We start from the raw sequence: 12,158 nt of genomic DNA, 5'->3' as shown, positions 1-12,158 counted from the left end.
TTAACAGAACATATTTAGTCTAATTGTATCCTTGTATTTTTATTAATAAGTATTGTTTTGAAATTAAATTATTAGCAAAAGCTCACAGCACTTTTAATTGTAAGCTTAAAATACGTTTAAAGTTTAAAATAAGAAGATTTAATGAGACATGTTTATTTAATCTATACTTTGTGAAATATCGTCCTGTGGTTCGAGATTTGCAGGGTAGGAGGGGGTTGTGACGCTGGGTGCAACTAAAAATGTGCCAATGTCCGGTGAGGTCCATTTGGGATGTTACGGACGTTCTGGCTCAGCGATCTCATATTGCATGATCTTATTACATGATCTTAATCCTACTTTTCTCTTAAACTGTCATGTTTTTAGCACGTTATTCAGTGCACTGTAAAAAAAGTTTTGTCAGATCAACTTAGAAAATGTACTTCATTTGGTAACATCTGCTTTAATTGAGTTTTTTTAAGTTAACATCCCATTTTAGATTACTGCGAAAATCTCAATTAAACCAACCCGAAATTCCAAGGTTTTACTAAGGCATAACTGTCATTGGTTATAACTTGGTTTGTCATGCAAGTTTAATTCAGCTTGCAAGTTTGATATTAGCTACATTGTCTTGCATAATGAAACTTAATTTCCACCTTGATTTAAATATGTATGTTATATTAGTTGAAATCTAAATTTAAGTGTGATGTCACTTCATATTTTGTTTTACCTGAAATCCCAATTTTGCATTGATGTGAACTCATGTGTTCTGTAAAGGCAAATGTCAGTGTGACTTTAATGTAACTTCATGCGTAGCATAACTTCAAATCATTTTTCTACTTTGATTTAAAGTTATTTATTTTATAAGCTCAAAATACATTTTCATTTTGATGTAACTTCATATGTAGCATAACTTTAAATTGCCTTTTAACTTTGGTGTAAGGTCATTTCTTTTATAATGCTAAAATCCAGTTTCAATTTGATGTAAAGTTGTGTGTTGCTTAACTTCAAATTAAGTTTTTACTTAAATGTAAGGTAGTTTCTTTTATATGGTCAAAATGCAGTTTTATTTTGATGTAACTTCATGTGAAGCATAACTTCAAATCACGTATACACTTTCATGTAAGGTTATTTCTTTTATAAAATCAAAATATAGTTTAATTTTTGAGTAACATTGTATGTAGCAGAACTTCAAAACACAATTTTCCTTTGATGTAAGGTCATTTCTTTTGTAAAATCAAAAAAAAATATTTTCATTCTTATCATGCGTAGCATAAAAATCATGTGTTAACTCCTTAATCACTTCTGTACAAAGGTGAAGTCTCATTCACTTACAACTTCTAATCAGTTTCTCAAAATCTACTTTAAATCAGTTTTTATTTTAGCAGGGCAGGAAGGAGGCAGGACACAAACAGATGTTTAAATGCCCAGGTGGGGCATTTTATTTTCAAATAGTCAAGGAAAAGGAGGAAAGGGAGGGGCTGAGGGGTCCTCCTGGGCTTTGTGGGTGCCTCTTGTGAGTTTGGGCATCCGGGTGAATTCGGGAAATCACTTGCTTCAGGCTGTGGATAGCTATGTCAGCTCAGCCTGGGTCTTAAGTCGTTTCCTAGGAAAAGGGGAACGCACATTAGACAGGTTATTGTACTGACATGTTGATGTAGGCCTAAATGTTTTTCTTTGTATAGATGACAATGTTGGCAAAAAAATCTGATCACACAGATCCATGAAAACGACTAACATCGTATGATGTATGCCAGACCCATCGTTGCTTACATTACGGACTACACGTCTCAATAGCCTATAGGCCTACATGTGCATTCTGTACGGAGCACCTAATAGAGTCAACATGAGCAACGCACCCACACCCTGTCAACGTTTTCACAGATTTGTTTTTTGTAGTCTAAACTGATAGTATAGCAACATAATTATTAAAAACCTTTACATTAAAACCTGTTTTTACAACCTTCCTTTGCAATATATATATATATGCTATAACTGTTTTAGATTCCAGTTGAAAACGGTCTCGTGTAAACAGTCCCTGCTGCTTTTTGCGGCCTTTATATCACTTTCTCCCTGATGACTTGAGTAGGGTCAGCTGTGCCCTGGCAGTTAGTGCAGGAGGCAGCTGTAATCAAGTACGGGTTGCTGCAGCTCGGAATGGGTGTCGGCATGTCACGGTCATAAAGTTTATCATTGGTCAAAGGTGCTCAGTTTACATGTACTTACAGTAAAATAAAACAATATGCCATCGTATATCATAGTTGTATTACAACTACCACAGTATGAATTAGCTAGTGCAGTTTTGTCTCTTAAAGGTTGGGACCCCATTAGGAAAAAAGAATACGGAATATGGAAGTAAATGGGGTCCACGCGCAGTGGCGTGCACAGACCTCCGTAAGGGCAGGGGCCCAAGCGAGTTCGGGGACAGGGGAGAATTGTTGCTACAATCATGCTATATTAGATATGTACAATAACAATTGTAGAAGAAAAGAATGTCCAGAAATCAATTTCAATAGTACATTGAAAACATTATTTAATGTCTCTCATAATAGTAGTTTCGAGATTCTTCACTTTAGTAAATAAATACATCAGACCGCAATCAATGCTCAATGACCCCAGTGGTCTAGTGGTAGAATCATGAACCACAGTTTGCAAGGTTTCGTGTTCTAATCCGGCCTTCCATACTAATTATTTTTTTAAATAGTTGAAGATGTCCATCAGTGGTTGTATATCAGCAGGTACACGTTTGTGTGCATTTGTTTTGTGATTTTACCGGAAAAATATAGCCAAACCTCTACAACGCCGTTAAACGATCGATTGACGGGCGCGTGTGTCTGTGCTGTAAAGATTGTGCACAAGCAAACCCGAACGTAAACCCCGCTTAGCCTACTTTTAAATTTGATTGGTCAGCTCAATCATTTTGACAACTGCTGAGGCAGACCAGACAACAAATTACACTTTTTACCTTTTTATCATCCTAACATGGGGACAATTTGGCCATTTCTAATTATTCTAATCAATGCCTATGGTGGTTAAGGCCCTGGCGCAAAGGGCACTTTCTCTTTTGCAATCAAATGGGCATGGGCTCAAGCCCCAACCGCCCCCTTCTCGGCCGTAGTGATTGCTCAGAAGTCGCACCTCAGAATTCGTCATGGCAAATACACAACATTTGCACCTGGCTCTGATGTTTCTTCAGTGGTGAACCTAGGATATTAATCGTATTAATCTCTGTTACACCTTGGAAAAACAGAGGTTCAGACAATGTGAACCTCAAAGGTGGATTCGGCTCTCCTAACTATATTTTGACACCATAGTCTACACATGACACTTGGTTTCATTTCAAATCAAATATAAGCGCAACACAATGAATTACAACTTCTCATCTGGTCAATTCTTGTATTTAATAGTCAATTTATCATTGGCATTTTTTTCTTTGCTGATAGTTACAACCAAGCCTGCAGTCTCCCTCTCATTTACTGAAGCTTTCGCGCCTCGATCGCCCCCCGGTGACCGGTCCCAGTATAGCTGCCCCTCTGTGTTTTCTAATGGACGCGAGGCAAACTAAATAATACAATTACACTTCAAAAATTTTCCCCCAAAGCTAGTTTATGTCACTGAAGGCAGTTATCATCATGATGATTTCCTTTCAGGTGTTCGTTTTAAAAATAAGTTTAGTTTGAGTTAGTTATTCAATGCTATAAAAACGGGGGGTGTGACGTCATGATTGACAGCTGAGACTGACGGCTTCTCTGAGTGAAGTTGTCACTGAGGCACTAACGGACTTTTTTCGAAATTTTTGGGAGCAGATTAGAGCTTTAGCTTTAATTTCTACATTTCCATAACTGTTTATTTCACACCAACATAATTAATTGTTCTGCATCTGCGAGAGTGTAGGCGGGCTTTTGAAATCGCAGCTGTAATTCCTGCTCTACTTCCTGCGCTCTACTGCGCAACTCCGGTGTCATGACAAATCCTGTCCCCCTGTGAAATCCATAGACAGTAAAAGAAATGGACCGAGCGTTCCCATTGACGTCAACGGCGAAAGAATGAAGTCAACCTAGGGGCGCTCACTTCCTGATGGCTGAGCGAACTGCGCAGGCTCAGACTGAGCTTGACGACGTAGATGTGACGTGAGCCTCCTGTCTGACAGCTGTGAGTCTTCTAGTAGATGTGGAAAGCAAAAACTGAATCACGTTGTTTAAATATTTTCTCCCGTTGCTTTTGGCTCACTATGGGCTTCTCCCCATTCTTCTCCCTTGACTTTATCAGACTTTATGTCTCCACGTCCCCCCGACTGTCTCATAGACAGTAAAAGATTGCCTGCGAGCGTCTCTTCAGGTCTATACGGTAATTTCTCAACTGTGCGACAGGGTCGCGTTGGTTATGACGCAATCGTTAGCCTATTTTTACAAAAACAGCTTCTGCGGGCCGATAGTGTAAGATACAAGGTAATGGAGCCTTTTATACATTGTCATGTTTCTTTAGAAATAAACAATGGACAAATGGAGTCTTTAAACGTCTCAGATGTAAAGTTATTCACTGTCAAAGTGACTCAAAAATGAATGGGAGTCAATGGGATGCTAACAGCAGGTGATGGCTTGGTTAGCAATGGCTGCCCCTAGGGGTGGAACGCTTTCCGAGCGCTAGATTACCCCCTTGGTGAAATCGTGTCCGCTGGTAGCGGTTTTAAATGCCTGATCAAAAGTTGTTATACATGGTTCTGGACAATTAATTGTTTAAAAATAACTAAATAATAAACTAATAAACTATGAATCATTGCCATAATAAGTACACACGCAAAACATTTATTTAAAATATTTAATTGATTGCTATAATGGGAGCAAAAACATGTTCTGAATTATATACTTATATAAGCACGTATAGCTTCAGTTATATACTACTAATATATGAAACATATGCTTTGTAAGACATTAAAGACTATTTTAACACAATTTAAACAGCAAAAATCAAAACGCGATTGTGTAAGAATTGTAATCAGGCTCTGAACAGATTACCTATTAAAATTTCTTTCAGCCAATAGAATCGCTCTTGGGGTCCTTGCGGACACGATTTCACAGGGGGACAGGATTTTTCATGACACCGGTCCCGAAATCGCTACTGCGCAGACTCGATCCCAAGATGTCCGCGCCGTGCAAGGCTGCCTGAAAGCTTCAAATATGGCAAGCGGAAACGGATGATGTCGAGTCGTCCATATTTTTTTACGGTCTATGGTTACAGCTAATCAGCGACCTATAGAGAAGACAAGTGTGCATAATAAAAAAATAAAAACATTTAAAAAAAAAAAAAAAAGACTTCAGACAAACCTAAACGGGGTAGATGCTACGTTCCTTTAAACCATCTCTCCTTGTTATCAAAAATATTTCAGCAAAACAATAACAAATTATTTGTCCTCCCACCACCCAAATGCTCACTCCGTTTGTAGCAACTTCACATAAAGATTGTGCACCTTGCTGGACTTTTTCTGACCTTCAAGGTCCATAAATAACTTTTGGATTGTCTCAAATGTGTATTTTAGATCTCGTGGGTAGCTGAGGTTTAGACAATACATAAGGCCAAAAAGAAAAGAAAAGGCAGATGCAACCGATTTTAAATTATTCAACACCACATTTCCTTCTATGACGATTCCCACGTCGTCTGGCATTTCAAAGGGTCTCTCACATGGTAACTTTTCGGACCAATGAAATTGTCAGGGCTGGCTTTAGATAATGATGGACTGATGATCAACAGTAAGGCTGGAGACACACTGCAAGCGTGGCGTTTCTGCTGCGTATCAGCCGCGGGGCGGCTGCCTGGTGTTTTCTCTGCCTTTGCACACCAGAAGCGTGTCTGACGCGGCGCCTCTGCTGCTGGGAAGCCCTTTACTTCATGTTAAATATAAATAGATTGCCTATTGATGCAGCAAAGACAACCTCGGCAGTAGCCTATTGACCATACATATATGGTATTGACGGCAATATAGGCTACAGAATATTTCGTTCTGTATTGACAGGTTTAATATTTCAAAATCGATAATTATGTTGTTTTTTATTATTACAAGTAGGCCTATATCTGCATTTATGTGAACCTAAAGACTTTCCAACATTAAAATGTCATATATTACTATGTTTTCGTGTCAAAATGGCATATAAACATCTTTTCCTATGCTATTTTGCCTAGAAACGCTTCCAACACGGTCGCGTGTCGCGTGAAAAATAGGCGTCTCTTCTATTTGAAGCATGCACACGTTTTCCGCGCGGCTGACGCAGGCAGTATGCAAGCTCTAACTGGTTAACATGGGAGCCTAAATAAAAATGGACACGCCACGCAGCTGAGACACTCACGGCACGCTTGCAGTGTGTCCCCGGCCTAATGTAATCATCCACGTCATGAAAGACGCTTGGTTGAAATTGTTCTAATCCTAAATGGAGAACTTGTTCGTATATATGCATTCACCCTTGTTATTTCTCTCTGAAATATGATCATGTTGGTAAGTACATTGTGTATCTTTAAACTCTTTTTTTTTTTTTTTTACAACTACCGGCAATGATTGTTTATCAAGCCCAATAGCTTCTCGGAGGGAGGGGTTCTCCAGGAAAAAAATGCGTTTGGGGTGTAAAATGTGTGTTATTTTGGCAAGGTTGCCTGCGAAGTCTTGCGAGCACGTCCTCACATGTCGCTCCCGGATAACAGAAAATGGGCAAACAGGCGGGACATGGGCGGAGCTTATGTGACGCAATGACGCCGGATAAATGGTTATCCACCTGTCACTCAAAGTAACCACTCCCTTAATCATGCAGAACTTTAAGGCTTTATAAAATGTAAACGAATGAGAAAAAATTCACTCCCCTCACAGTTGTCATGAAGGGCAAAAACAGCTGCGTAGGCCAAAACCACAATTTGTACCAGACTGTAAACATGTTTATTTCTGCTGTAAAGTTGGGAATTTTTTAACATGGGGCTCAATGAGATTCTGCTCCCTTCTGGAGCCTGCCTCTAGTGTCCATTTTAGGAATTGCAGTTTACATTACTTCTGTATTGGCTTCAAGAGAGATTGAGGGAGGTTGCCGCTTGGTTGAAACACGCCCCATAATAACAGCCCAATGAAGCAGTGTCAGACTCATATTCTGACTAGAATTGTCAGATGCACATCAGTTCAATGCACATAATATCAAAATTCACAGGAACAAGGCACCTGCACCACCATGGGTGATGAATTGAATGGTAAATAAACAATATTAATTTGTTTCTGTAATTAATTTCAGAATAGTAGGAGGTCACCCATTACTAATTGCACCAGTTTGCAGCTCTGCTTCTGCATCACGTCTGCTGAAGGCCAGTGCGGTGGGAAAGGACTTCCTCCTCAACGTTCGCTTGAGAGTAGGATGTGAACCGTTTCACTGCAACTTCATTACAAAACATTCACAGAGCTCAAGTCTGTACCCATCTAGTTGCCTGTTGTGAAAATCTTAAGCTTCCAGTTGCTTAGTAGGCTACTGTCGGTTTCACTTGATTCTGCTGAGAAGCTTGTATTCCTGACAGAAAAGAAAAAGCCTACATAGGCCTACATATTTAATACATAAACATTCATATATATATACACACACTCAGAAAAAAAGGTACTGTGCTGTCACTGGGGCGGTACCCCAAGGTACAAAAGTGAAAAGGTACATTTTTGTACCTTACTCACCTCTAAATGGTACACATTAGTTCCTTAAAAGGTACATATCAGTACTTTAAAGGTACATATTAGTACCTTTTTGGTTTTGTACATTAGGATACTGCCTGAGTGACAGCACTGTACCTTTTTTTTCTGACAGTATATATATATATATATAGAGAGAGAGAGAGAGATAGAGAGAGAGAGAGAGAGAGAGAGTTGGAGTTCTGCTGTAAAGCAGGCTGCACTTTCTGATGGTTTCTAGTGGTCTTTAGTGGCCAGTGTGGTGTGTCTGTTTAAAATAGGCCTGTACACATTTAACCACAAGTTTTAGAATGCTAAATGTGTGAACCATGTGTGGAAGTCAAAGTGCAGCAACACTTGAAGAGTGCAAGTCCTCAAATACATGTCAAACACTCACATTTGAGGAAATAAGTTGTGTTAAGAAACAACTCAAATAAACTGACACTGACAGTGCAGGAGAGTATCTGGTATTTGAGCTCTCAGTGGTTACATACTAAGGATTATTTCTAAATAAACTAAATTATACTAAGCAATTTCTTCTGATTTACTTTCTCAGAAGCTGAAGTGTTGTAAGAGTGAAAAGCGGAACTAGTGTCTGTGTGACTCATAGACTCTTATAGACATGTGAAGAGCAACGGACATACACATCACACACACAACAATCAATAAAAGAACCAAAATGCTGAGACCACTGCTTGATTTCACATTAGGTAAACCCTTTTTAAATATATTTATTATAATATTAAATTATATTTTGCTGTTTAAAATGATTAAATAATCATTTATAATATTTGTAATAACATGTGCACTCAATCTATATGGCACATTGGTAGGAGTGTTGTCAGACATAAAAAGCAGTTTTTATTCAGGTTACAGAGGAAAATATAAGATACCACTAAACTACTTGTTTACATAAAATCTTTGTGATTAATTCTAATAAAACAGCTCCCTATGTTTTATCTTTGACAGCAGTGTTTTTAAACAATTACCTGGTTATTGGTAAGTAATCCTCTTATATCGCACAAGCTTTGCTAAACATGATTTATACTCTGTTTTTAAAGGAATAGTTCACTCAAAAAATGTCTTACATTAATTTACTTACTTAATTAATTACATGCATCATGTCCTAAATTACCTAAACCTAAAATATGTTCTTTTGTGGAATACAAAAGATGACATTTTGAAAACTGTGCTGATTGCTTTTTTTACATGCAATTACAATGAAAGGGGACTGAAGTTTTCAAGCCTAATTTCATAACAGTAGTCCATATACAACTTGTGTGCAGTCCAAGTCCGAAACCATATGATACCTTTTTGTGTGGAACATAATGAAATTAAAGTCATTGGCATTACTGACCTCCAGTGAGCTGTTAACTGCTGTCAGAACTTGAAAACTGGATCATCAGTCAGATCTGTGAATGAATCATTTTAAATCGGTTTTGTGAGTCAATCGATTTCTGACTTTCAAGACAAAAAAGACATCTCTACCTCTCACATGAAAGCTATATCATATGACTTCAGAAGATTTAGAATATGGTGAACAAGATGTATGGACTTTTATGATACCTTTATTGTGCTTGACAGCCTGTCTTCATTCACTTCTAAAGTTTTTTTAAAAAAATAAAGATTTTTATTAGGCTATGTGGATGATGATAGAATGTTCATTTTGAGTGAACTATCCCATTTTAAAGCAAGTCACAGCTGTTTTAAAGGACAACTCCGGCAAATTTTTAAGTTTATCTTGATCGTTATATCTTTGTGAGTACAGTCTATAGAAAAAAAACGAACCGGATTGGTGCTTGCAACACAGAGTTATTACAGTTAATGCCCAGAGCCCCCCTCAGCTAAAACAGCAGCTTTGGGGGCATAAACGTAAAGGATGTCTTTATGCCTCTTAACAGACACAAAATGCAATTCAGTGTCTGTCCAACAAGAACAGGTCCCTTACATGACAACGAGATGCGTTTAGCCACTTAGCCATTGTTTCAATTCACCTGTTTTAGCCGGCTAGCTGTGTCTCGTGCTGAAGTCCAGTGGGAACTCTGTTGTGGCCGGAAAAACTTAAAAATTTGCCGGAGTTGTCCTTTAACTGAGGATCACTTACAGAAATAAAGATTGTCCTCTATATACTTACACCTGAGTTGAAATATTAAAATTTGCTTAATTTCCTTTGATTTACAGGCAGTGAAAACGTCAAACTGGTCAATGGCTTAGACCGCTGCTTTGGGACAGTTGAGGTCTCGTATAATGGCCAGTTGGGAACAGTGTGTGATAAATCGTGGGACATGTATAATTCCATTTTGGTGTGCAAACAGCTGGGATGTGGAAGCGCTATTAGTGCACATGGCCAGGCTCTTTTTGGGAGAGGGAGTGGCCATGTATGGCTAGTCCATTGTTTGGGAAATGAGTCGTCCATCGAAAAATGCATTCATACAAATGAAACTGAATGTAATCACAATAATGATGTTGGAGTAGTGTGTTTAGGTATGAGAACTTTTACCTGATTTGATTCAAAGGTTTATATGCAAGTATGTTTATAACAGCACTTTTTTCTGTTTATATCACTCCACAGTCTGTGTATTAGTAGTGGGAATTTTTCAGTAGGCTTTTCAGAATTTGTGTGATTGACCTGAACACGTGCAAAACCTGCCTGCAACTTTTGTGTCATCACACAAAACTCCCAACCACACTGATTATTATTGAAATGTCTGGATTTCAACATCAACATTTCAGATTAATGATCAATGATCAATTAATGATCACCTTAATTTATGAGAGAGATGAATAATTAACTCATCTAATTTGTTCAAAAATACTGATTTGTTCAGCAGAAATGTAATAGTATGTCATTCTGAAAATACCACTGGGAAGACTGTTGTTAATGTATAATCTCTCTTCCAGCTTCTTCGGTTGTTATCGCTGGTGCTGTGGTAACAGCTGTACTGCTCGTGTCGTCTACGCTGCTGATTATTTTCATAGTGAGGAGGAGAAAAAAACAAAAGAAAATCCAGATATGCGGTTCAAAAGGTAAGAAGGATTTCCATGATGTCCTTTACGTTTATTTTGGGAGCCTGCGAATATTATACTATCATAACCCTTTTTTGTGTGTTCTCCCAAGATGCTGTTAATGTGCAAGATTTGTTCCAAAATGAAGAGAATGCTGATGATGATTATGAGACTGTAGATATGGATGACAACTCTGACTCTGAACAAGACTATGTAAATGTAAATCAGGATGACTCTGAACAAGACTATGTAAATGTAATTCAGGATGACATCAATGTAGAAACAGACGATTCAGAACAGGACTATGTCAATGTCAATATTACAGAACACAAAAGTATGCTGGACAAAAACTATGAAGACTTGTGAAAGTTCTTTGATTAAAATGATTACTGATCTTCAATCAGGAACCAGGACCTATACTTATTTATTTACAATTCTTAATAGGACCAGCAATACAGCACCATACAAGATTCCTGATGAAAAATGGAGACAGAAGTCCCAGGAACAAGCACAGTTAGCAGTGAATTAATTCATCTTACAAACAATGCCCAGTATGAATTATTCTTTGTAAATTAATGGAGCGATGAGTCAGTAAACATGATTTTAATTTAAATTGTGGCCTATGTTAAAATACTGTAGTCTTTAACCATACTTGTTATTTTAAATTTACTGAGAATTACAAATCCTTGGAATTGTGTGAGTGCAGATTCACTATTCCTATAATAAAGCATCTGTTTGTCTACTACTTCACTTAAAATGGTGGCACAAGTGAATAATATAGTTTTTTGACAGGTTTTTGTCTGCATGGTGTGTTCTCTAAAGAAGTAACCAATAAGGAACCTCAGAGAGAAATAAGTTAAGATAAAGATAAGATTTCATTGGCATTTTTTTCAAAAATTAAAAACCATTATTAAAGGTGCACTATACTATCTTACACTGACTCTGGGTTCTCCCCCAGAAAAAAAATGATTTCATAGATGTGATTTCCTGCATTATGGTGTGTTTGAGACCATATCCCTTTCCTTTCCTATACCAAAAAAGACCTCAAACCAGTCAATACCAATAGTCTAATAAAAAGTCTATATTCATTTAACTGTCATAGAAATCAACAGTTTCACAGATAATGATAATGAACAAGTTGCATGTTTTTTATGCTCCGTGTCCAAACAGAAAAAGTGCCGTTTACTAAACGATTGATTGGGCCAGACAAAATTACAGAAATCACTGAATTATTCACCGTGGCTATAAAGTAGGGGTAAGACGCATGGCATCAAGTTTTGACGCAAATCGATCAGAGGTTTGAATCCGCCTTTTGCCACACTCGCTCTACTCCCTTTCCCCATCACATATCAGATCGGAAAGGTATTTATTTTCAATAAAAAAATAGAAAATATTAGAAAAGGGGAAATAAAGTGTTTAACATGTGTTTAATAATTAGTTTCTTAATAAGTTTCTCGGTTAAGGGGTAGTCAAGGTAAACAGACATGTGCTGAAT

The 12,158-nt window shown here is 37.7% G+C and overlaps 1 protein-coding gene across 2 annotated transcripts; it reads left to right on the top strand.

Moving 5' to 3' along the window:
* The first annotated feature begins 8,121 nt into the window (after window positions 1–8,121).
* Window positions 8,122–11,378, top strand: LOC137041124 (scavenger receptor cysteine-rich type 1 protein M130). 2 transcript variants are annotated; one of them, XM_067417112.1, is made up of 5 exons: window positions 8,122–8,367; window positions 8,630–8,656; window positions 9,839–10,141; window positions 10,559–10,684; window positions 10,776–11,378. In XM_067417112.1, the coding sequence occupies exons 1-5, from the start codon at window positions 8,337–8,339 to the stop codon at window positions 11,027–11,029; spliced, it is 741 nt and encodes a 246-aa protein (XP_067273213.1). In that variant the 5' UTR covers window positions 8,122–8,336; the 3' UTR covers window positions 11,030–11,378. The 2 variants fall into 2 exon arrangements, with proteins under 2 accessions (XP_067273213.1, XP_067273206.1); XM_067417105.1 differs by having other exon boundaries at window positions 8,125–8,367; window positions 8,627–8,656.
* The last annotated feature ends 780 nt before the right edge of the window (window positions 11,379–12,158 follow it).

The sequence above is a fragment of the Pseudorasbora parva genome, chromosome 2, assembly GCF_024679245.1.
Source record: "Pseudorasbora parva isolate DD20220531a chromosome 2, ASM2467924v1, whole genome shotgun sequence".
NCBI lineage: Eukaryota > Metazoa > Chordata > Actinopteri > Cypriniformes > Gobionidae > Pseudorasbora > Pseudorasbora parva.
The sequence above is the reverse complement of the archived record's forward strand: the minus strand, read 5'-3'. Positions and strand labels throughout refer to the sequence as shown.

Bases quoted from the DNA above. Each gene is read 5' to 3' on its own strand.
- LOC137041124 (XM_067417105.1), top strand. From the start codon at position 8,337: ATGCTGAGACCACTGCTTGATTTCACATTAG. The intron at 8,657-9,838 runs GTAAGTAATCCT...TTTGATTTACAG, and splicing joins AAACAATTACCTGGTTATTG to GCAGTGAAAACGTCAAACTG. The intron at 10,142-10,558 runs GTATGAGAACTT...TCTCTCTTCCAG, and splicing joins TGTTGGAGTAGTGTGTTTAG to CTTCTTCGGTTGTTATCGCT.